The sequence below is a fragment of the Drosophila montana genome, unplaced genomic scaffold, assembly GCF_035044405.1.
Source record: "Drosophila montana isolate Dmon_TW-CO22-7 unplaced genomic scaffold, ASM3504440v1 contig_3200_1, whole genome shotgun sequence".
NCBI lineage: Eukaryota > Metazoa > Arthropoda > Insecta > Diptera > Drosophilidae > Drosophila > Drosophila montana.
The window spans coordinates 158,732-183,069 of NW_026998080.1; the positions used below are offsets into that span (position 1 = coordinate 158,732).

General features: G+C 41.6%; 1 protein-coding gene across 5 annotated transcripts; it reads right to left on the reverse strand.

The window, feature by feature from the left end:
- Positions 1-233: 233 nt before the first annotated feature.
- On the reverse strand, positions 234-22,192 carry Hdc (histidine decarboxylase). Of its 5 annotated transcripts, none has more exons than XM_064686347.1 (9): positions 22,085-22,192; positions 5,974-6,178; positions 4,634-5,212; positions 4,431-4,540; positions 3,449-3,502; positions 2,689-3,382; positions 1,698-1,843; positions 1,432-1,645; positions 235-1,291 (listed from the first exon to the last, which is right to left on the reverse strand). In XM_064686347.1, exons 2-9 carry the CDS (start codon positions 5,999-6,001, stop codon positions 639-641), a joined length of 2,478 nt encoding a protein of 825 aa, XP_064542417.1. In that variant the 5' UTR covers positions 6,002-6,178; positions 22,085-22,192; the 3' UTR covers positions 235-638. The 5 variants fall into 5 exon arrangements, with proteins under 5 accessions (XP_064542419.1, XP_064542417.1, XP_064542418.1 ...); XM_064686348.1 differs by lacking the exon at positions 22,085-22,192 and adding an exon at positions 6,450-6,467; XM_064686350.1 differs by having other exon boundaries at positions 1,152-1,291; positions 1,419-1,645.
- Between the last annotated feature and the right edge of the window lie 2,146 nt (positions 22,193-24,338).

Sequence of the window (24,338 nt, forward strand, 5' to 3'; positions counted from 1 at the left end):
CGGACTATAAGCACCGATAATCACCGAAATTGAAGAATTCATTTACATTTAAGCAAAATGCAGAAGTATAGCCGCTGTGTATGTGTGTGTTCGTGTATGTGTGTGTTTTTGATGTATATGTAGAATAGAATGTATCTCCTGAAGGATTATGCAAACTGAAAGATACATTGTAAAACGGGTTAAGTACAAATTCTTAAGTAGATCGATTTCCTTTCTTTTAACTTTAACGCCGAAATTTTAATCACATTGAGGAGTAAAATAAATGTACATCTATGTATATATAAAGGATATGGTTAGATCATATAGGTATTATATAAGTATTATGTTTTGTTAGGCTGGTTTTCAGCTCTACCGATTAGTTCTCTTTAAGCACAGATCCCAACTCACATGGATGAGTCAACGCTTCAGTTTTGTTAGATATTATATAATACATGGGCCTAGAGCGAGATCTGCGGCTGTTTCATATAGGGGTATAGATACATACATATATATACATACATATACATACATACATATATATAGACGCGAATTGGAACTACGTTAGCTAAGATTATTGATTGCACAGCAGTGAAGGATTGCTTTTGTTTAGATATTCGAATATGGAGTATATATAAATTATATTATTTAGTTTATTATGCTTATAAGGACTCCAGCGATGAGGCAGCCGAGCAAATAGTCGCATCCGAATCACTGAACTTTGATGCGCCCAACGCCGAATGCAGCAACTGCGACGCCGACCGCGACTGCGACTGCGATGCAAACGAACCGAGCAGCGGCGAGGCCAGGTCATTGGGACTGCTGAGGCGACTCGGTGTGGGCGTGGTAGCTCCGGCCAGGCTCAGGCTGCTGCTGTCCGTGGACGAGTCGGCGTCGGCTGACCGCGGGGATGTGTTGGCATATCGTTCCAGCAGCAGCTGGCCGAAGGTCCTCGCTGGCCAGTCGCCGTCCTCGAAACTGAAGAGCGGCCCAACCGGATCCGTGGGCGTTGTTATGGGCGTGGGCATGTGATTGATGCTGCTGGTAAAGGAACTGTTGTCGATGAGGCTGGTGACGGGCTCCAGGAATCGCTTGCCATGGTACATGTGACACTCCCCAAGGGGCATAAACAGCCTGCCTAGCTCGGGCGGCGACTGGGGCGTCCACAATGCAATGGGGCGGAAGTGATTGGCGGGCGTGGCATTGTGGTTGTGATTCTGGTTGTGATTGTGATTGTGACTAAGGTTGCTTGACTGGGTGTTGGTGCTCGTCTGGCTGCTTCCGCGTCGCTGGTTTAGCTGCAGCAGCTCAGTTTCTGGACGAGAAGGGCAAATCATTACACAAGGCAGAGAGAGAGGGAGAGAGAGGGGAGAGGGATTCGCGTATGAAGCTTGTGTCGAGCATTGGCTGGCAATATAACTAATAACTGGCGACTACGCTACCTGTGCTTCATACCTTCCGCCGCGGACTCCTCGCTATCCACATCCTCGCGTATGCTGGCCTGGCCGACCGCCGGCTGCCCAGGCTCACGGCCGTGCGAGTTGTCGGCATGGTTGCTGTCCAGCGTGGTGCTCACCACGGCCACGTCCATGTGCGAGTCCAGCGAGAACTGTTTGCCGGACATGAGTATGCCGCGCACCCGGCGACGCGTCGATGGCGATTCCTGGTGCTGCGAGCGATTGAATCATTAGCGGAACTCGCACAGCTGCAGCTCAACTTACCGCAATGCGTATTCCCGCATAGGTCTTGGCCAGAAACTCGTCCGCATCAAAGATGGCCGCAAACGAACCGTTCACCACCTTTGGCGACAGCGGCGAATTCGAGAGCAGCAAGCTGGAGCCGAACGCTTCGCTCTTCTCCTTGGTATCTGTGTTACAATATTCGATTATTCATATATATATATATTAGTAGGTTGAGCTTGGATCCATTTAACTGATAAGCAAATAAAGGAATTAAATAGTTATCAAATCAAAATAGTTATCAAATTAAACCTACTTAATATCTATATAATTGTCCACGTTTGTATTTTGTGCGTATTCCTTTGAATCTGACAGCAACTTTTGCTTTTTATGGAGTCATTGAAGTACTATAGATACTTTTGTATCTTACAGATACACTTATAACTTTTGTATCTTAAATTATTCGCTATTATCTAATATATTTCTTGTATCTTACGGATAGTTTTATATCTTCTACCTGAAAGATCCTTTCTTATTTACAATTTCTTATTTACAAGAACATTCTTTAGATACTTTTGTATCCTGTCTACACTTTCATACACCCCACGGTAACATTTGTATCTGTCAATTAATTTTTTAGCACTCGAACAAAAGTTTTCTTACCAATACTTTGTTACTTTTAAAAGATACAGATACCATTTAATATACCCAAAACATTTGCGATTGCTTTGAAATCTTTTTAGTTACTTCGGAGCACAAAGATACATTTTGTATCTTACAGATACAAGCATTTAAAGTCATTTTGTCAAGTATTCGCTGAGAGGAGAGCCCTCAGAGTATGCACCGCAAGAATAAAATAATGCATCTGGGTGGATCAAAGTGTTTTATGCTAATGGGAAAAGAAACGTAAACAATAATTTAATACAAAAGTAAACTAAAATAAAACAAAACAAAGAGAAACGAACTGAAACGGAACGGAACGAAGCGAAACGTTGAAGGGACATTCAGTAATTGGGAAGGGCCCAGTGTTTACCCTTCAGATAGACGCGATTCGAGATGGTGATGTTCATCTCGTCGAGCACCTGGGAGGCCACCTGCTTGATTTCCATCCAGTCCTTGACAATGTCGTCGAGCGTCGTGTGCGTCGAGGTGATGGTAAACCGAATCACGTACTGTCCCTTCAGAGAGGACGGCACGCAGTGCTGGTTGCCCCGGTAGTTCAGGCGCTTGAGCAGCCGCTCGGTGATCTCGTTGTCGCCGCGTATGCGGAACACGACCAGGCCCAGATGACGCTTGGCCGGCAGCTCGAAGCGATGATCGGCGAGGACCAGCGCCTCGAACTTCTGCGCCAGGCGTACGCCCTCACGAATGTGGCGCTGCAGGCCCTTGATGCCAAAGGATCTCAGCACAAACCACACTTTGAGCGCCCGGAAGCGGCGGCTCAGCGGAATCTGCCAGTGCATAAAGTCGACGGCCACCCCGGAGTTCTCGTGCTGCAGATACAAGGGCTCCACGTTGAAGGTGCGATGCACCGCGGTGCTGTCCTGCACCCACATTGCCGTGGCATCAAAGTGCACCATCAGCCACTTGGAGGGATTGAAGGCCAGCGAATCGGCGCGCTCGATGCCCCGCAGCCAGGTCCGGAACTCGGGACAGATGAAGGCGCTGCCCGCATACGCCGCGTCCACGTGCAGCCACAGGTTGTACTCGCGACACACGATGCCAATCTGGGAAGGAAATACAGCTCGAGTCTGGACTGATGGATATATAGGAACAGGTTAATATCTACGCACCTCATCCAGATTGTCAAAGCTGCAGCTGCCCGTGGTGCCGAGCGTGGCACAGACCTGTATGTGAATAAAAAATAATAAATATAGTCCAAGCTGAAAGTAAAAGTTTTTCTAAAAGCCTTTATTCGATAGAGAGAAGGCGGTAGAAGGAGAAAGCTCTTGGTGATTTTACCAAAAAAAATAAATAAAAGAAATAAATTGAAACAAAAGCTTTTATGTAAGCTTTAAAAAGCGACAAACAGATAAAATAGACAAAAGCTTTTATAAAAATTATGATATAGGTTGAGCTGCCAGTTAAATATTTACGAATGCTGAGCGTACGAAAGAATAAGAAGCTAAGGCTTTAGCTGCCAGAAGTATAATATAGCTTTAGTTGTCAGTTAATATTTGCGAATGCTGTAGAAAACACGTAACCAAAGAATATAAAGTTTATGAACAACAAGCAAGAATTTCATGTTCAGTAAAACTTTCACTAATGCTATAAAAAAGCTTAAGATAAGAATAAATAAAACATCAAATACTTTTATAGCAAGGAAACTAGACCTTGATCTGCCAGTTAAACGTTTACGAATGCTGCAGAAAGAGCTAAGCAAAAGGATAAAAAGCTTACGGATGACAAAGAAGACCTATAAATCAAAAGCATTACAAGAATGTAGGATAAAGCTTTAGCCGCCAGCTAAACGTTTACGAATCATGTAGAAAGCGCGTAACCACAAGAGAGTTGGCAGGCTCGCGTTTTAACTGCGCTCTCAGCTGCAGTTATTAGTTAAAATGAGCTGGGCGCAGAGCCATGACGCTGAAGTGCTGACGTACATTAATTAGCTCCGATGGGAATCAGGGAATCAGCTAGAGAAAGAGCCAGTTAGAGAGAGAAAGAGAGGGAGACACAGCTGCTGCTGCTGCTGGCCACAAATCCACTCAGCGCCTAATTGCGCAACGACGGCGGCCAATTAGTTTTGACAAGAGAAGACAAGTCGAGACTCACCCAGAATGGGACCAGGCCCTGCTTAATGTCGTCCTCGATGGCCTCGCGCAACAGTTTGCCTCGCATGGCCAGCTGCTCGTCCGCCTCAATGTAGCGCATACGCACGAGTCCTGTGGGCGGGTGGACGGGAGTAAGGTAGGGGGTGGGATGGATGTTAACATTAGCTGCTGCGGTAAGCGGCTTAGAAGTGCGTCACGACTCACCAATCAGGGCGGCCTTCTCCACGCTTGAGTGCGCCTGATCCGAGCAGTAGGCCACGAGGCGGGCATTTATCTCCGCATCCTGGTAGCCGGGATTGCGCTCATGGAAGCGCTGTATGGCCCGGGTGCGTCCCGCGAGCAGGCAGACCAGGGTCGCCTCGCTGGCCGTTGTCTGCAGGACGCCGCCGCCCTTGCAGTTGTTGCTCAGGTGCAGGAACTCGTCCGGCAGCCCAATCATCTTGCCCAGCCAGTTCATCACAACAATCTCCAGCTCCGTGCACGCCGGCGAGCTGGCCCAGGTGAAGCCCAAGCAATTGATGGCATCCGCCAGCATGTCGCCCAGCAGCGACGGCATCGAGTTCAGCGCCGGAAAGTAGCCGTGCATATGCGGCGACTGCCAGTGTGTCACTCCGGACATGATAATGTGCTCCACGTCCCCAAAGATCTTCGGCCAGGGCTCGCCCTCCACGGGCGCCGACTCGGGCAGCAGCTGGCGCATATAGCCGGGACTCACATCGGGAAAGACGCGACGCTCGCGTATATTCTCCAAATAGTCGGCTATATAGTCGACCATTTCCTTGCCTGGAGAAAACGAGCAAAATTTCATTAGTTGTCAATTTACTTAATATTTAATTATATCGTTTAAATAGTAAGAGCTAGAAAATACAGAAGAAGTTAATTTAATTTAAATTTGAGTTCAATTAAACATTGCTAAGGTCTAAAAAATTTTAAGTTTTTTCTAAAATTATATCATTTAAAAAATTTGCTCAAATAATATTTTGTTATATCCTTAACAAGTTTTACCAAGACATGGAAACTTATTAATTTGAAGCTAAATTAATTTACACCAAGGCTCAATTAAACACTTCTGAAATCTTAAATATCTGTACCCAAATTATATTATTTTCTTCGAATAAATATAAGTCGTAAGCTAAATTAATTCAATTTAAGGCTCGATTTAACAAATCTGATAACGTGCAGAAATGTATTTTATAAATAGCATAAATATATATATAGAACTATATTTGAAGCTCGAAATAATAATTGAACAAATAAAAGATAAAATAATTCCAGCAATAAGCGCAACTAAATGAAAGCTCATTGAATCAAGATTAACGAGCTGAGATATATTGCCTAGATCTGGGCAAATGTGTTGGGACACATTCCAAATCCTTTTAGCACAGGCAAGACACACACACGCACACACACACACACACACGCACACACAATCACATGCACACAACGCATGCAAATCAAATTAAGCCTGCAAGATACAAATGTATCTGAGCCATGGCGACAAATGTATCTGAGCTGCCGCTGTGCGTTTTATGAGCTTCACTTACCCCGTTGACGATACTCCTTAAAGTCCATGGCGATGACGTCTGAGTGTGTCTGTGTGTGTGGCTGTTAGCTGTTTGCAGTTGTAAATATCGCTGGGTATTAGCTGAGCGGCCTAATCCTTTGTCAGCTTTGTCGGAACGCCTTTTGGTTATAACTGTATCTCGGACTGCGGGTAATCGGTAATCGGGGCTACATGTGCGCCATTATCTGTCGGAAGAGTTTTTGGATTTAGTCAAGTTTTGTGTGTCAAATTGAAATGGCAAATTGGAACGTCGACCGCTGACTGAATATGTATAAAAACTTGGACGTTAGCTTCCGACGTTGTGGGGCTTCAGTCTAATTGGAAATGAAAAGCGAACCCGTGGAACGACAACGGCGCATTTCCCTGGGAAACGTGGCCAGCTGTGAAAACAGCTCGCACACAAGGTGCAGGGCTGGGCTAAATTGCCAGGCTATATTTCCTAGAGCCTCTATTAACCTCAATGAGCCACAGGTCGTCGTCGACGTCGTTGTTGTTGTAGAAAGGGTTTAATTATGACTGCACAAATATTTAGAAACGATATTGTGAATTCTTTTCGGCAACTGTTTGGCTTGCGGAGTTGGCGCATTCGTCTTTTATAGTAGGTGGAGAACAAATAATATATTTCGAATAATTATAATGACAACAATTTGTAACAGCAGGGCGAAACGCGAAACGCGCTTCGTGTGTTAACAGATTGTCCGCCAATTACGATTGCAACATGCAGCAACAACAATTCTAATTGTGCCCCATACGAGACGAACATGACAGATCGAAGCTGGCCGATTGGCCAACAAAATTCCGTTTAAATGTTGAGCGCTCTTTAATTGTTTATGCTGGTATTTCATTCTATTGTTTCAAAATGCTGTCAATTTAATGACTATCGCGACGATCTTAGACATTGTACTCCATACCAAATACCATATACTATACACTAAATACGTGTATCTGGTGCATCCAAAATGCGCACCTGCCGCATGCACTCGGTTGAACCTATTCAGAACTGATTGAACTGCATTTTGTCATGCATTCACAATTAATTAAAATACAAATAAAACGTACATATACACATACCTAAAACTACTATACTTTTAGTTATTTAAAATATAATCTAACATATTTTAGTACATATTTAATGTTGGTTTGTGATTTAAATGCAGCATTTAAGATTCATATTATGAATAATGTCCAACTTTTATTTTGCGTAACAAATGATTTTTTATCGCAACATTTCTTTTTTGTGTAAAAAATGTAATTGAATAAAATAAATAAAATGAATTAAGCTTTTTATTTTATTACGAGATTCTCGTGAAATTATTCATTCCGAATACTTTTGTTATCAGCTAAAGGAATTTTCAAATTTTCAAAGACGGGAAAATGTATTTTTGTATCAGTTATTTTATGAAAATGAATTTGCAACTTAGTTTACTTCACTTTAAATGTTCTTTTCCTTTTATATTTTTTTTTTTACCAGCTCACAGACACGTTTAGATTTTAAGCTATTGCGTATTTCGCAATCAGTTTGAAACTAGGAACTTTGTGATTCGACTGGCCGTATTTATACCCCAAAAATTGTTCGTCCTGTTGCAACAATCCATTCAAATAAATTGTGTCTGTGGCATGAATGAAAATAATCGCAACTGCCACACAAGCCATTGCCATTGGCAAAATATGGTTATCAGCAGGTTGAATTGTGTATGCCCTTTAAAATTTTGCTAACATTTGTTTTGTGTCAATTTAATAATTATTTAATCATTTCCTATTTGCCCAAAGAGCAATTCAGTTAGGCAGCAAAATGGTTTCTAAAAATAATTTAAAACCCATCTATTATTATTTTATAATAGTTTTGTATATAGTATTCAAAGGATCAAAGAGAGAGAGCTGTGCTCTTCAACGCCTGAGGTCGCTCTCTATTATATAGTATTCCGACGACTCTCTTCACAAAGAGTATAAAAGCAAGCAACAGGCAAGCCGAAGAGGATACTCAACGAAAGGATGTCGAATTGGGAAGCAGCAGCGCAACAGCCAATGGCAGCTGTTCGCCTAGCGAAGCCCTAAGCAGGCAATTGGCCAATCAGAGCAGGGCGCGGGCACTCGCACAGGCACCTACAAACACACACACACACACACACGCACGCGCGCGCAAAGCTGCGCACAGTGAAACAGGATCAATGTTGCAGGCAATTTGAAGCAAAGGCAGCAAACATAGTCCGCAGCTATTTGCTTAAGCGCTAGGGAAAACTCTCAAGTGTCGGCCAGATTTTGGCTTGGCCAATAACAATGTTTGCAGGCAGCTTATCAGCTAAGAGGAAGAGCGAGAGAGATAGATTGCAAAAGACATGCAGCCCACACGCTGACCAATTGCATAAGCATTTTTGTTGTTGTTGTTTTTTTAATTAATCAACGTTTTAAGGTGCACAGGAAGACATAAAAATCTGTTGAATTGCTCAAAGCTCGACTCTTCAGCGAACGGAAGAAATCAAACACAAAAACAACAGCAACAAAAAAAACACAATACATAAAACAGACTTCTAGCCCCTGCAGCTGTTACGGCCCCCGCGCGCAGCTCCAAAAGCTTATTACACAGTTACAACGGCGACGTCGTCGACGGCGGCAACGTTGACGGCTGCTGGAGGTCAATGAGCTTTGCCTGTTGCTCGTCTCAGAAATTTCGTCAATATACCGCTACATTCAATGGCTTTTGCACGTCTCTGTGTGTGTGTGTGTGTGTGTTTGTGTATGGAGTTTTAATTGTGTGCGTGCGTATTACCAAATATTGAGCAATAAAACAAGAATTTCAGTTTCTTTTGGCTTTCTCGAGACAGTTACAACGCTTAGCCGCTCTCCATCTCCAACTCCCTCTCCCCTCGCTCTCTTTGTCTGCACTTTTGTTTTGCCCGTGCGTTTCAGAAATTCTTGCTAAAAATACATTTGCGTTCGGGTGATTTTCATAAAAATACTTTTCAAAATGCATACCGCATAAATTTTGACTGTTTAACTGCACGCGCGCTCGCTCTCTTAGCACGGGCGCTCTTTCTTCGGCGCGCTCTCTTAAGCTGTTCGACGATCGTTTTTCTATATGCTTTCTCTGCGCGCACTTTCTTTGCGCTCTTTTGACGTGCGCGCGCGCTCACCCACCAATGACGGGCGACCGCCTCACGCTCTCGCTCTCTCCCTCATTTCTTGCGCTCTTTCTTTCTGGCTGGCATGCTCAGTTTTTCGTGTTTTTGTGTTTTGATTCCATTCTTCTTCGCTAAGAACGTTCGTTGACCTTTTTGCTTGTGGGGCTTGTTGCTGGCGCTGCCGTTGTCGTTGCTGATTCTTACTGCCGCTGCCGTTGCCGCTGCTGCTGCTGCTGCTGCTGTTTCTTCCCGCTTAGCGGTACTTCTCAACCTGTTTTATTTCATTTTTTTTTCTCATCTGCTGCTGCTGCTGCTGACTTGTGATAAGTTTTCTCCCGCTGTATGTGTGTGTGTGTGTGTGTGTGCGATTGTGAGTGTTTGCTGTAGAAGTCTTCCTGTTTATTTAACGATTAAAGTTAAAGGTGCGCTTTTTTTGTATGTTTGCATGCATGTGTGTGTGTGTGTGTGTGTGTGTCTGTATGTGTGAGTGTATGACTGCAGCTGGAGCCTGCTGCGGTGCACGGCTGCGATGACGCGGCCCCCAACGTAACGTCACGGACTCCGGCTACGACTTTGACTCTGAATTGGACTCTGTTTTGGCTCAGTTTTTGTTTCGCGCTAGTGATGGCAGCTTTTCGATATGTCGTGACACGACACGAAAAAGGACATGTTGGGGTCTGTTACTTAATATTGGAGAATATACTTATTATATGTGTGTATACCTGTTATAAATTAAAGGCTGGCAATAAAAGGTTCTGATTTAAGTATAAATAAAGTAAATATTGAAAAGAAAAACTATCGACGGGAGTCTCATAAATTTAATGAAATATTGAAACCAATCGAAAAATAGTGCTATCGATACTGTAATCGGTAGCTGTGCAGATAACAGTATAAAAAAAAATATTGATAAGGGAAATAATTAGCTAGGATCCCATTGTTGCTTTCGATAGGGTTATCAGTAGAATTCAGAATTCAGAAATGTTAACTTGCCAACGATTAATTTTCTAACAAACATACAAAAATATACATAAAAATGTCATTCTTAGAGATTATGTCTTTAATTTCGTAAATTTGGATTTTAAAATGTATTTGAAATTGTAAAATAAATTATTTAAATAAAATCTTTTGATCGTTATCGATATTTTGATTTTGATGTTAAATTATTTGTAAAGATTAATAATTATTAGTAGATTTTTAGCTATATTTTTCAAAATCGAAATTGCGACTTTCTGATTTTTAATATTGATGTTCCTACAATTTTCGTGTTAGTCCAAAGTCAATAATAATAGGCACGAACACGACTTGTCGTGTCACGCTATCAGCTCGAATCGTTTGGAGCTGGCTCTGATGAAATACGCGAATGACTCTTGTAACTTTCGTGTTGCTGGGGTGTATTTTTGAGCGATGATCATGCATTTAATTAGCAGGAATTCTTTTTAAACCTGTGCTTGTGTGTGTGTGTTGACCAAAAGCTGGCTGGCAGGCAGGCGGGCGTGTAGCGTGACTGACTGATGCTGAGACTGAGAATCTGAGCTCGACTGCCGCTGTTGGCGAACTCCTTTCTCCTTTCTTTGAAATGCAACTGACGCTGATCGCTGGCCGCGACGCCCGATGCCCGATGCACGTTTGCCGTTCGGCATGTTTGGGCCCACCTTCTGCACAGGTTTTGAGTGGCCGACGGGGCAGGCAGATGACTCCGACTACGTTGCGGATGCGGATTCGGATTCCAGGCACCGCGCCTGGCCATTTAGTGTTCAAACGTTTGTCCACACGTCCAGTCCAGCGTGTCCAGTGTACTCGATCGATATTCGTTCTCTCGCCGCTCGCCAGCCAGCCAGCCAATCAGCGATCCGCGCACTCGTTCTTGGGCCACTCGTCGCAGCTGCTGGGCGCCCAGTTCTGTTAATTTACCGTTTGAAAACTGTTTGCTTAGCTCGCGTCTCGTGTGCTCGTCGCGAACCGGTTCTTCGTTCTCCGTTCCGACAGACGCTTGAACTAATTAAGTGCTATCGTTATCGATATATGACATGTGCTCCCGCTATGCTATCGGAACTGGAATCGTTTCTAATTCGCGCTAGGTTCACGGCCAAACTGTTGACTTTCATTTAAATTTTAACTGTTACAGCTCTGCTATAACTGTTTATCTGTATGAAGTGTTTTTAGATGAGATCAAAGAACGCATGTAACATGCCCAGCACCATCAGAGGTGAGTGCTCCCGTTTAAATACACACATGTGAATTGAATGATATTACATCAGAAATTAACAAATCGATGTTAAGGATTTCTCTTGTTCGCTCTTCGCTTCTTCTTAAATGCAACATGTTGCGTAATACCATAACCAATCCTGAAATTAAGTTTCAATTCGACACGCTTTAACGATAAAACCTTCACCTTTTCTTTATTTAATTATAATTTTTGTTGTTGCTTAAGTTAAGATGGTCTAGCTTGTTAAGCAATCATTATTTAATAAAACAGTTTTACAGTTGGCACACTGCAAAAGATACTACATTTTAAGCCAATGTTTAATTTTACTTTCGGTCGATCTTATACATCCCAGATATATTCCTTCACCCAAATTTTTGTTTCTTCAAATTAATTTCTCATCAACTTTACATTTCCTAATCAGCTGGTTTATAAAGTTCTTAACAGAATATAAAAGAGATTGAGGCGAATCTGAACCGAACAAAATGAGCTCAAACACCTTAATAATAATTAGATTTAAATGAAAGTATGGTCCGTATTTAATTCCTTAACTTATGTTAAAAATATCTGCAATAAGACTTTGTTTTCCATACAAATTTTTCACATCGTACCCTTGTCCAGAGATATTTAATATATGATATTGATATGAGTGTTATATTAGAAATAACAATAAAAAAACAATAATTTAAATGAAAAAAAGAATATTTACTATAATCATATTAATATTAATATTAATATTATAATTACTACTACTAATAAAAATAAAAATGATAATACGTTTTCGCACTAGAATTTTTGCCAAAAACTATTTTAAATATTACAAATTTTAAATTGTTTAGACTAGCACGCATTTGAGTTGTTTTAACATTTTTTTGTGATTGCAAAAACTGCGATTTTAATATACAAAAATAAATAGAAATTCCCTGACAACGCTTGAAAATCAGACTTCAAATGATTTCTAAATTTCAAGGCCTTATAAAATGTATAGAAAAATTGTAATTGTAATTATGCAATTGCTGCATAATTAAATAATTAAATAATTATGATATTAACTGCAGTCAGGTATTTAAGAGCCAGTTTCGCTGCAAATCACAAATAATTCTGGTGATATTTCTATTTTATTCAATTTTTATACTTCTTGTAACCAACAGCAACAAGTCTTAGCCTTGGTTATCTATGAAAAAAAAAACGATGTACGAAAAAAATTAATTGATTGTAAAAAGCAAAGGGGCAACAACGGTTCTCGATATGAGTTTTGAAAAATTGCCTGAATGCAAAACGCAGTCAAGCTTCAACGCACGCGATTGCCCGGGCAAGGTTTTTCATTTATCTGAAGTTTTTCTTTGTTTTTCAAGCGCTGCATTTCCGATTCTAGCTGCAGATGTTGCAACATCAAAAAAAAACAATGTTTGTATGGGAAAGGGGGCGGTGGGCGGGTTTGCTGGAGACGTCGCTGCGCCTGCGCCCAGCAGCAGCTCAGCGAGCAGTTGCCTCATCGACGGCGACGACGTCGCGACGTTGCAATAAACCAGTCGTCGCTGCCGCTGCCTCTGCCGCTGCCGCTGCCATCGTTCAGCTAATCTTGCAACACAGTTGCGCAACAAAGAATCCGACACAACGGTACTAACGTGTTTCGGTTGTGGTAGCTGTTTTAGCCGCCCTCTCTCTCTCTCACTCTCTCGCTCTCTCTCTCTCTCTCTTGCCAGCATTGTATTTGTTGTCTTTCTCATTTTGTCTGTGATTTGTTCTTGGCCACAATCGAAGCGAGTTCTACTTGCGTGTAACAGGTTTTTCCTCTTGAATAACTGGGACTTTCGTACGGGACTTTTACCCTGTGCCGGAGTCGCCTCCAAGTTTTTCTCTGCTCGAACAGAAACAGGTTAGAATCGCGCTAAGACCAACTACTGCAGCAGCAGCAGCAGCAGCAGCCGCAAAGCGGGCAAAAAGCCAAAGAAAAATAGTAAAAAAAAAGAAGCAAAAATATAAGAAAAACAGCATGAAGTGGCACGTGATCGGTGGAAGAGGTGGAAAGCGGGGGCAAGCGATCATTACAACGGTGAGGCACACATTTGGACGTTAGAACCAACGGCGCTTCCACCAAGCTGCAAGCAGCGTCTGAGCCAAATTGAAGGCTTACGGCCAGAACCAGTTAGCGCTTGATAGACCTGATGTTAGCTTGCGCAAGATAACCCCCCCCCCCCCCGGACTTCTTCCCCCTCGTGGCTGGCAGCAAAAAATAAATCTAACATGATTTAAGCAACGGAAAACATGAAATATTAAAGAAGTGCCCGATAATATGGCTAATGATGCGTCAAAGCCGTTGAACAAGAGGGCCCCAGTTTTAGGGCGATTTGTCTGTTGCGCAATGCCTCTTGGCCAATTCCTTAACGGGGCTCTCAGCTGTTCTCGTTTCTCTGTCTTTTTTTTTTCTTATTTGTGGCTCTAACTGCTGCCCAGCTTCAATCAGCAGTTTTATAGATTCGCTTCACTTTTTTTTCCCACCCCGCCAACAACAACTGTATTTCCATTCTTTGGCTTGGAGTTTATTGGCTTTTCGCAGCTCACGAATTGACTTGTTTTGGGTTTTTTTTAGTTGCGTTTCACATTAAGCTAAATATAGCACAAGACTTCGGGTCGATAAGCGCCGTATTTACATGGAAATTGTACTTAAAATCGCACAAAAATTAAAAATTATTCATGCCATAAATATTATATTTCACTTTGAATTCAAATTTGTTTATTCCGAGACATTAAGTAATTTATGCCTCAAATATGTTTTGAGCCGCAAAAGTAAATCAAAAATATGTATTTATGCCTCAAATATATGTAACACATTGAATTTACTTTGATTTCTCTGAAATATTTCATTATTTATGCCTCAAATCAAAATAAATATCATCAATATATTTAGGCTTCAAATATGTATTGTACTTCCAATGTAAATCAAAATTTATTATTTATTTTAGTTTAGGCTGCAAAAAGTTACTTAGCACGTTAGCTCTCATTACTCTCAATATTAAAACCGAAGAATGACGATCAACAAATGTAATTGAGCTTAGATACACTGGAACTCCAAGCTTTAAGAGTTATAGTATGGATTCTCAATTATTTTTGTTAATATGTTTGACAAAATGCTTTCAGTGATCTGTTTAGTATTAACTAAATTTTAAGCTGGGCGGCTAGAGGTTCAAGTTGGTCACAACGATTAACAACAACAAGTTAGAAACACCAAGGGAAGGTAGTTTGCATAGCTATATCAAGAATCGCCCGCTTTTATCATCATCCGATTTTGCTACCGACTCAAGACTGGCTAGGCCTTGTCCTCAGCCCGAAGCTATAACCACTTGCGAATTATAAACAGCGAAGAGGCGACAGAGCTAGCAAAGCCAGAGTCGCCAATAGCATACACCGGGCTTTGGAAGGAGCATATTACAAATATTAGCTGTTAAGAGCATTAGTTACATTTAATATTAAATTATTGGACATTTAAGAAGCTTAAAAACGTATTGTAGGGCATCTCTCAGTCGTGCACATTTACATATCACCAAATATTGCCCAACGCACTAGCTTCAAGATTCAAATTTACGCGCGCAACATATAAAAGTTTCAACCCCAACGTGCAAAACAATTTTCCAACACTGAAGAACACTACAACAGGAATTTCCCATGGCAACAAAAAAACACACACACACGCACGCACACAAACACACGCGCACATATGGAAGTGGAAGGCAAGTTTGCTTAAGGGTAGGAAAAGCTGCGCAACAATGCCGCGCGCGCTTTTCCAGTTTTTCCTGGCTATGCACTTGGCATTATGCCTACTAACCCTATTTTGCAGCGCAGCGAGTCCCATTTTCGGGCTGCATATAACACGGCACACACACACACACACTCACGCACACATACAGCCTGGCATTGCGATTTTTTCCCATTAGAAGTCCTTTTTCCAAGCAGCTGAGTGGCGAAACGGAAAGTGCGGCGCGAAATGTGTTTGTGGCGCACTTGAATTTGGGACACATTCCTGCAAAGGACGCATTCGAAAGGATACGCGGTTAACAAACCAAAAAGGAACTACAAAAATAATAGAAAATCAAACGAAAATAAATCAAATATCGAGGGAATATGTTAAAAAAGATTGCATTAAAGACATGAACTTGAGAGCAAAGTGCGTGAAAAGTGTGTAAACAATGGAAAACCTGTGGAAAATTCACTTGTGCAAGCGCCTGCAGCTGCAGTGGAAATAAATATAAATATATATAAAACATACCAATTAAATATAAATTAAATATATAAAATTAATTCAAACCAAATTAAAATTAAACAAGTGAAGAAAATCAAATAGAAACTGAAAAGCGAAAGCGTTGCATTTGCGTGTGTGTGTGTGTGTGCGCGTGTGTGTATCGATTTGCATGTGTGTGCGCTGAAAAATCGATTATTAAAGCCACAGCTGCTGGTTGTTGTATTTGCTGGCGGGGGTTGGTGGTGGTTGGTGGCAATTGCAATGCTGGCAACAACTGGCGCTAGGGTTGCGTGCCGCTATGTGGAAATCTGGTAGCAGCAGCAGCAGCGACGTCGGCAGCGGCAGCGGCAGCGCCAGTGGCAGCAACAGCGACACACTTCCAGTCACTTGTATTTTGACGTTGAATTCCAATGGCGCCTTGCAGCCATCCAGCGGCAGCAACAACAACAGCAGCAGCTCGTTGCATGTGCAGCGCCAGGATACGACAACGACAACAACAACAGCAGCAACAGCAGCAATAACAACAACAGCAACAACAGCAGCAGCACTTGCCAGTTACGGCCACAGATACACACGGCCAACAGCAGCAACACACTAGTCCAGGCGCAGGCACAGGCACAGGTGCAGCAGCAGCAGCAGCAGCAGCAGCAGGAGCAGAGGCAGTGTCAGTTGCAGGATATCTAATGAAAAACCTAAACATATTGTGACGTATTTAAACAATGGAAATGCATTTTGGCAGCGGCCCACAACAGCAACAGCAACAAAAATACAATACCAAAATAAAAAACACAAATGCGACTGATTTACTGTGCAAAAAATATATAAAAAAATACAAATTAAAATAAAACAATAATCAAATTAAAAACAAGCACAAAATTGAGTATACGACGCATATTCCAAGCTGCAGAAAATTGCAAGCGACGACAACAGCAACAGCAACAGCAACAACTGGCTGCAACTGGACACAGGTGTATCTACACCCAAGTCTCACATATATATACACAATACATAAATGTATAATCATATTATTAATCGTAATTATAATCAAATTGAAAGCAATTCAAAGTTAGATGTGTGACTTATATTGTAAACGATTTTAAGTGCACTTTTGTAAGGCTGATTTTTCTCAATTTATTTCGATGTTGTGCTTCTACACAGAAACCTAAGCTAAACAAAATAAAAAAAAACAAAGACTCGCAAAACAAATAAGCAAGTGTGTGCAAAAAGGTTTAGCTTCAATGCAAGTGTTAGAAAGTATTCGTTAACAAGTGTTGGAAAACTGTAAAACCAAATTAAAACAAATATTCTAAAAGAAACACGCACAAAAAACAACAGCAACAATCGGAGACGGTAACTAGCAGTAGCTACAGCTGCACGTCATTAAAACAAGTGTTGGAAAATATCAAAGATCCTTAAAACAGTATTCAGCAGCTACCAACAACAGGAAAGGGCTGTTGTTAAAAACTGTAAAAACAAAGTATTGCAAAATTCAAGTATTCACGAAAAGAATTACCAGTGATGGTAAATATTTTACACCAAACATGTGTCGGAAAATGCTGAAAAATATATTTAAACATAGCAAAAGTAATCGCAAATAAACGCAGAGCAGCTGCAATCTCTAAAATACAACAGCAACTGGCAGCAATTGTTGCTAGCTTCATACACCGAATTGTCCAAGAAACGGCCCTCACAACGGATAGGCCAAGAGATCTCCTGCTGATACAGCAGGCAGCGCCCGTTGGCAGCAACCGAGCGACTGCAGCAACAGTTGCCACAACAGCAGCAACATCGGCAGCAACTGCGGCAACTGCAAGCGCCAGCTATCTAGATGCGGATGCTGCCACAGCGGCAGCCGTGGCAAGTTTGCGCAGCAAAGTGCCCTCGATATCGATAATACCGCTGCCAGCGGCGACCACAATTGTGGCTCGGTCAACTGGCACGCCCACGCGCTGTGTGAGCACCTCGAATAAAGCCACATCGCCACCGCTGGCTTTTCTAACGGATGCAGCAGCCGCAACAACAACAGCAGCAACAGCAACTGGCTACGTGCGACCGCAGCAGCAACATCAGTACCAGCAGACGGACAAGTGCACGGTGCTCAAGCTGGATGTACTGCGCGCTCGGGAGCGGGAGCGGGAGCCAGTGACGACCATACGCAGCCTGGCCAGCGTCACGGGCGGCTGCGATGTGGCCAGCAGCAGCAGCAGCAGCAACTGCAACACTGTAGCAACAATTGCAACAGCAGCGGCAACAGCAGCAACAACAACAACCACGACGTACCTGCAGATCGAACAGCAGCTCGGCAAGCTGGATGCCATTGAGGAGGACGACGATGATGAGCACATGGCCAGCCTGCTGGGCAGCAGCAGCCGCAGCAGCAGCAGCAGCAACAGCAACACACACAACAACAACAATAACAGCAACAACAACAGCAACAGATGCAATCTGCCGCCCGCACAGATACTGGCCAGCCAGCCCATCATCGTGAAGATTGAGCCGACGCAGGCCTTTCACATTGTCGACGAGGGCGACACGCGTGTGCTCAGCCTGCCGCTGACCGATGCCGACAAGCTGGGCGCCAGCTGGATAGATCTCAAGGATATAGCTGGCCTGCAGACGAGCGGCGGCGCCACCTTGCTGGACGTGTGCTTTGAGACGACAACGACGGGCGAGGAGGAGGCCACAATCATAGCCAGCGCCTCGCCAGAGACGCCACAGCAGCAGCACCTACAGCAGCAGCAGCAGCAGCTGGAGGAGGCGCAGCTGTCGGAGCCGGCGCCCAAGCGCTTGGCGCTGGCTGCACCACAGCAAATGCAAGCGAAATTCATGTCGGAGCCACCGGCGCTGGCCCGTGCCGGCAGCTTCAGCAGCCTCAGCAGCCATCGCAAGCCAGCCACGCCCACTGAGCGACTGCGGCATAGAGAACGAACGCCACCACCGCTGCTGCCCACACAGAAGCCAGCCACAGCCACAGCAACAGCAACAACAGCAGCAGCAGCAACCACAGCAGCAACAGCAGCAACATCGGCAGCAACAACAGCAACCACAACTGCTGCGGCTGCGGTCGCGGCAACAGCAACGCGCGACAGGGACAGGGAGAGAGACAGAGACAGAGACAGAGACAGCAGCAGCAATGGAGCTATGACAGGTCAGTGTAAATATTCATAAGTACTGTGAAATCAGCTTGGGATGAACCATAATAATTCTTGTATGCATTTTATGTGCGCATCAAAAATTATTTTAATGTGAGCAACTGCTTAAACAATCGCTGATCGAAAAACGATAAAGATTATCGATCAAAGATAAAGATTATCGATAATCGATAATAGGGAAAAATGATTTTGAGTGGCAAATCTTGTTTACTCAAATTAAAATTTAGTTAAGTCGAACTGTTCACTAAAAAGGTTTTCTCACAAAATGTAAGATTTTGGATGCAATGGGAAACAATATTATGAATTATGGGAAATGTTGCGGGTTCTTTCTAGACAAAACTACGACTACCACAGATCTTCCTTAAAATGTGTCACATCTGTTTGAGATATATATAAAGTTGAGTTCTTTGAAAGTCACAAAGTGGGTACAAGAGGCTCCCTTCAAGATTTATTGAGAAGGTTTTTTTTAATTTAATTTATATATTGCTAATTATTGCATATGGAACATAATTCATTCACTTTGTGTTGCTTTAGGGAGACCGAAACCAGTTAAGAGTTTAGCCGTTGACTGGTTGATTAAGAAGGTAGCACATTCAATATATCTCTTTATATATATAAGTACCTTCTTTATCTTGCCTACAAATCAATAACTATTGCATATCAATTTGCGCACAGATGCTCATTGAACGTCGTTTTTTGCGATTCCTCTTTGATTGACTTTCGCAAACGTTTTGTGTACTTGCAGCAAGTTTTGCTATGAAATGTTATTAGGAAACTTATTTACATAGAGTTTTAACGTTTATAATACGTTGAGAAGAGCATTAAAGTAAGAACGTATTTCAGACCTAATGTATTATATATACCCTTACTTATTACATATACCCTATTATATGGAAATATATATGTTTGTATTACTTCTCTATATGCTATTAAAAGCATTCGCTCTATTTTACGAGTTTTAATTGACACCAACTGCATCAAATTAATAAAAACTTTGAGGTATTCCCTATATATATTACAATTTTTTTTCTTTCAATGTGCTACAACTCAATTGAACAGCTTTATGTTTAAAGTGAGGGGTATTCCTCAGGGAAAAATATAGATATTTAATTTTTTCTTAATATGCTTTAGCTTTAAAGTGTTAAATGACACCATCTGCATCTGAATAATATAAAATAAGGGGTATTCCCTAGAAATAAATGTATTATCGTAGTTTCCTCTCAACTACAGCTTGGTTAAAAGATGAGTTGGCTTTAAGGTTTTCATTGACACCCACTTGCAACTTGTAATGAGTGTCTACTGTACTTGCGAGTGGGAGACTGGCATCTGGGGGCATGCAAATGATGGCATTGCGCAAGCAGCCAGGCTCGGACCACAATTAACAGGCTGACACAGCGTCCACATTGATGCCTTCTGGCAGCAGCAGCAACAACAACAACAACAACAGCAACAGTAGTAACAGGTGTATGTGCGTGTGTTGCTGTTGTTGTTGTTGTTGTTGTTGCACACACCCCATGCTAAAGAATTTCAATTTACAAGCGTCGATTTATTGGCTATTCACCTCTTGTGGCAGCCACCGAGCCGCAGCTCGACTGCGGCTGTGTCCCACTTTCCATAGACGACGTTGGTTGCAGCAGTAAAAAAAAAGAAAAAAAAAAAACAGACAAACAAATAGAATAAAAAAAACATGTTTTGACATACTAAATAAGCCGCAAAGTTGCTCGCTACCTTGTGGTAGGGGGGGGGGGAAGGGGGGGGCTTGCTAGTGCTGCGGGTTGGTGTTCTTTATCATTAGGTTCTGTTAGTTTGTGCGATTCTTGCTGCTTCGACACATTCGCTTTACGGCTCTTTGACTCACTTGCGGCACAAATGAGCCACACAGGCCCCCCCTTCCCCCTTCCCCGTCTCACTCTATCGCTCTCTCTGTGTATCTTGCTTTCTCGCTCGCACACTCTTTGCTTTGGCTGTCGAGTCACAGTTCTAAGCACTTGTTCATCGCCCGCTTCGCTTCACACACACACACACACACACACACACACGTACACACACACACACATGCACACAGTAAACATTCTTGGCTCATAGTTTTTACCGTACCACGAACCTTAGCGGTAAAAGCCGCAGCTACAAACTATACAGTTAGCTGAATGAAGTCTAAGCATACACACACACACACACACTTACTCTCACACACACACACACACATTCGCTCGATTACAATAGAACTGTGCGCAACGGCAGCTCGCAATTCCTCACAATCTTAATGAGCTGGCCAGGGGCGTCATCGAGGGGGTGCGGGGGTTGCGCGGGGAGGGGGGGGGTGGTACAGGGCTGCCCAGTCTGTGCTGTAAACCCGACTGTATCTTTATAATGCTTTTGGCCGAGCTTGAAATTGATTTGGCCGCTTGAGGCGTTCGCAGTTGTCAGTTTCTGATGGTCTACAAATGATTCGCAGTCGCTGCCTCAGGCGCATGGGCGTGGCACGAGACTTTGCAACCAACAAAAAAGGGGATTTCATTCTTTAAGAACGAGCCAAGATTGATCTACATTTGCCTAAATAGCTGTCCGTGTCTGGCTTTTGTTGATATTTGCGGCTCATAAGCCCTTGAACTGGTCAGTTATGTCATTCAATGATTGATGAGCTGCATTTAAAGCGCTGATCGTTAATCGTTAATCGTTGATCGAGCGATCGATAACGAGTCTAACGGAGCTTAGCTCGAATAGATGAAGAACTGCCTCATACAAAAATGGGGAACTTAATCAGCAAAACTAATCATCAACTTATCATCAACCTTTCTTAGATCATCTTAAGGGTTTATATTAACTAAATTTGTACCATTCTAAACGGTAAAGCCGCGACTTTAATCTGTGTATAGAATATCTTTTTTGTACGGTACTATATAGAATCCGGATTAGAGTCCCAAGCTCGTGTGTGGACTTTTTTGGCCGAAGGCCATAGAAGTCATATTTAAATAGTTAGCTGGATAGTTTGTAACTATAAAGCATATTATGATTATCAGCATATTAACAATTCGTTATTTAATTACAAGAAAATAACCAAAACATATATCTTCTATATCTTCCAACATCGTTTTGCCTTTCATATCCCACTTTTTGAAAATTCTTGTACATTTCTTTTGCCGTCTTAGGTTCAGGAGTTATATGTTCTAAGCAAAATATATTTAGTTTTATATTATTCTTACAAAAATGACCCATTTTTGTTTATCCTTTAAAAATATACCGAATTTTGTTAAAGTAGTTTGTTTAAATAAATAAAAACTGTTAATGAACTCCGCAGAGTCCATATAATACCGTATAATAAGAGTTCAAAATTGTCATTACTTAAATTATAATATAATAAAAGTTTTGGTACTTACATTTGAATTTTAAGCTTTAAATTAATAAAGAGACTGATTAAATTCCATGAGAGAAGGCTTTGACCTTTGCAAGCTGCTGTTGCTGTTGGTTTTAGCTAAATTTAGTATCTGAAAAGAAACAACATAGAAACAAGACATTAAATGGTTCTAAATTAAAACAAATGTAGATTAGTCTCAGTAACAGTTACATGTTAATGCTTTTAGCCAAGCTTGAAATTGATTTGGCCGCATGAGGCGTTCGCAGTTGTCAGTTTCTGCTGGGCTACAAATGAGTCGCAGTCGCTGCCTCAGGCGCATGGGCGTGGCACGAGACTTTGCAACCAGCAAAAAAGGGGGTTTCATTCTTTAAGAACGAGCCAAAATTGATCTACATTTGTCCGTGTCTGGCTTTTGTTGATATTTGCGGCTCATTAGCCCTTGAACTGGTCAGTTATGTCATTCGATAATTGATGAGCTGCATTTAAAGCGCTGATCGTTGATCGTTAATCGTTGATTGAGCGATCGATAACGAGTCTAGCGGAGCTTAGCTCGAATTGATGAAGAACTGCCTCATACAAAAATGGGGAACTTAATCAGCAAAACTAATCATCAACTTATCACCAATATCTCTTAGACCATCTTAAGGGCTTATAATAACTAAATTTCAACCATTCTTAATGGTAAAGCCACGACCTTAATCTTCTATACCTATAGAATATCTTTATTACGGTTTTTATTATGTATGGGAATAGAAAAATAAAATTCTTGTCCGAACAACTTTTTTAACGAATGATTTAAGCAACAAAATATGCTATAGAACTAGTTTAATAAAGCTGCAAATATAAGCACATTATGTTATATGGCGATACTATATCATATAACTATGTTTCTATGAAATTGATAATTGGTGAAATATGTTAAAAATATATCGAATCTGTCTTAGAGTCCCAAGCTCGTGTGTGGACTTTTTTGGCCGAAGGCCATAGAAGTCATATTTAAAATAGTTAGCTAGATAGTTTATAACTATAAAGCATATTATGATTATCAGCATATTAACAATTCGTTATTTAATTACAAGAAAATAACCAAAACGAATATCTTCTATATATCTTCTAAATCTTCCAACATCTATTTGTCTTTCAATTTTTCATTACTTGCCTGGTTAAGATTCTGCGAAAACTTAGCTTTCATATCACACTCTTTGAAAATTTTTGGACATTTCTTTTACCGTCTTAGGTTTAGGAGTTATATGTTCTAAACCAAATATATTTGTGTTTATGTTATTCATAAAAAAATGAACCATTTTTGTTTATCCTTTAGTTAAATTTAGTATCTGAAAATAAACAACATAGAAACTAGAGCTGTTAATTAACAGACAGCTGCAAGGAAACTTAACAGTATCTTAATCAAATAACAGAGCACCCCACTGCTAAGCAGATTTGCCTTAACATGATTTGTTTTAAATGGAAAAATTCTGTAACAAAAATTAGCATAAAAGTAACTGAGTTTTGCATCAGCTATGAACTGCAAGATAAAAACTCATTTGTGAAGCATAAAAAACGACAGACTGGAATAATTTTGTATATATTTTATTTGGCTGCGAAATGTAGCTCATCAGACGCATTACTAAGCGTCTTTAATTTGGCAAGGAAATCACAATAACAGCCAAATGAATTCATTAAATGTTTTCACTAACTAACTAACTTAGTAGCTAAACTGGCTAAACATTTGTTTGTATCTACAAGATGCGACCCTGAAGTTGGCCATAAAAATAGAAGAAGAAGAAGCGAGCGCATTACACAAGACAAAACCCAAGTTGAGATGCGGATGACGAGTTACGAGAGGTTCAGGCGAACGCACTATCACTTTTGCGAATATGTATATATATATATATATGTATATGTATATATATAGATATGTGTAGAGATATATGTGGGCATCTATCGCATGATCGCATAGATGTCCCCCATTGTTGCTGATATTGGAATTACCTATATGATTTGGCTATGGGTTCATTATAATTTCAGCCAGACAACGTTTGCATTTCATGCATGAATCTGTCGGACCCCGCCCGCCCTCTCGCCCCTCGTCCCCACAAGGGCCCTGTAACTCGTACCCGTCCATTAGCCAGCGCCGCATGAGGTTTCTTTCCAATCGAGCGCAGCCGTTTCATTATCATATCCAAGTTTTGTTTTTTTTCACCCAATATAATTTTTTTTTTTGCCAATCGTTGTTGGCCATTTCGCAATATGGAGTTTTATTTTTTTTGTTTCAT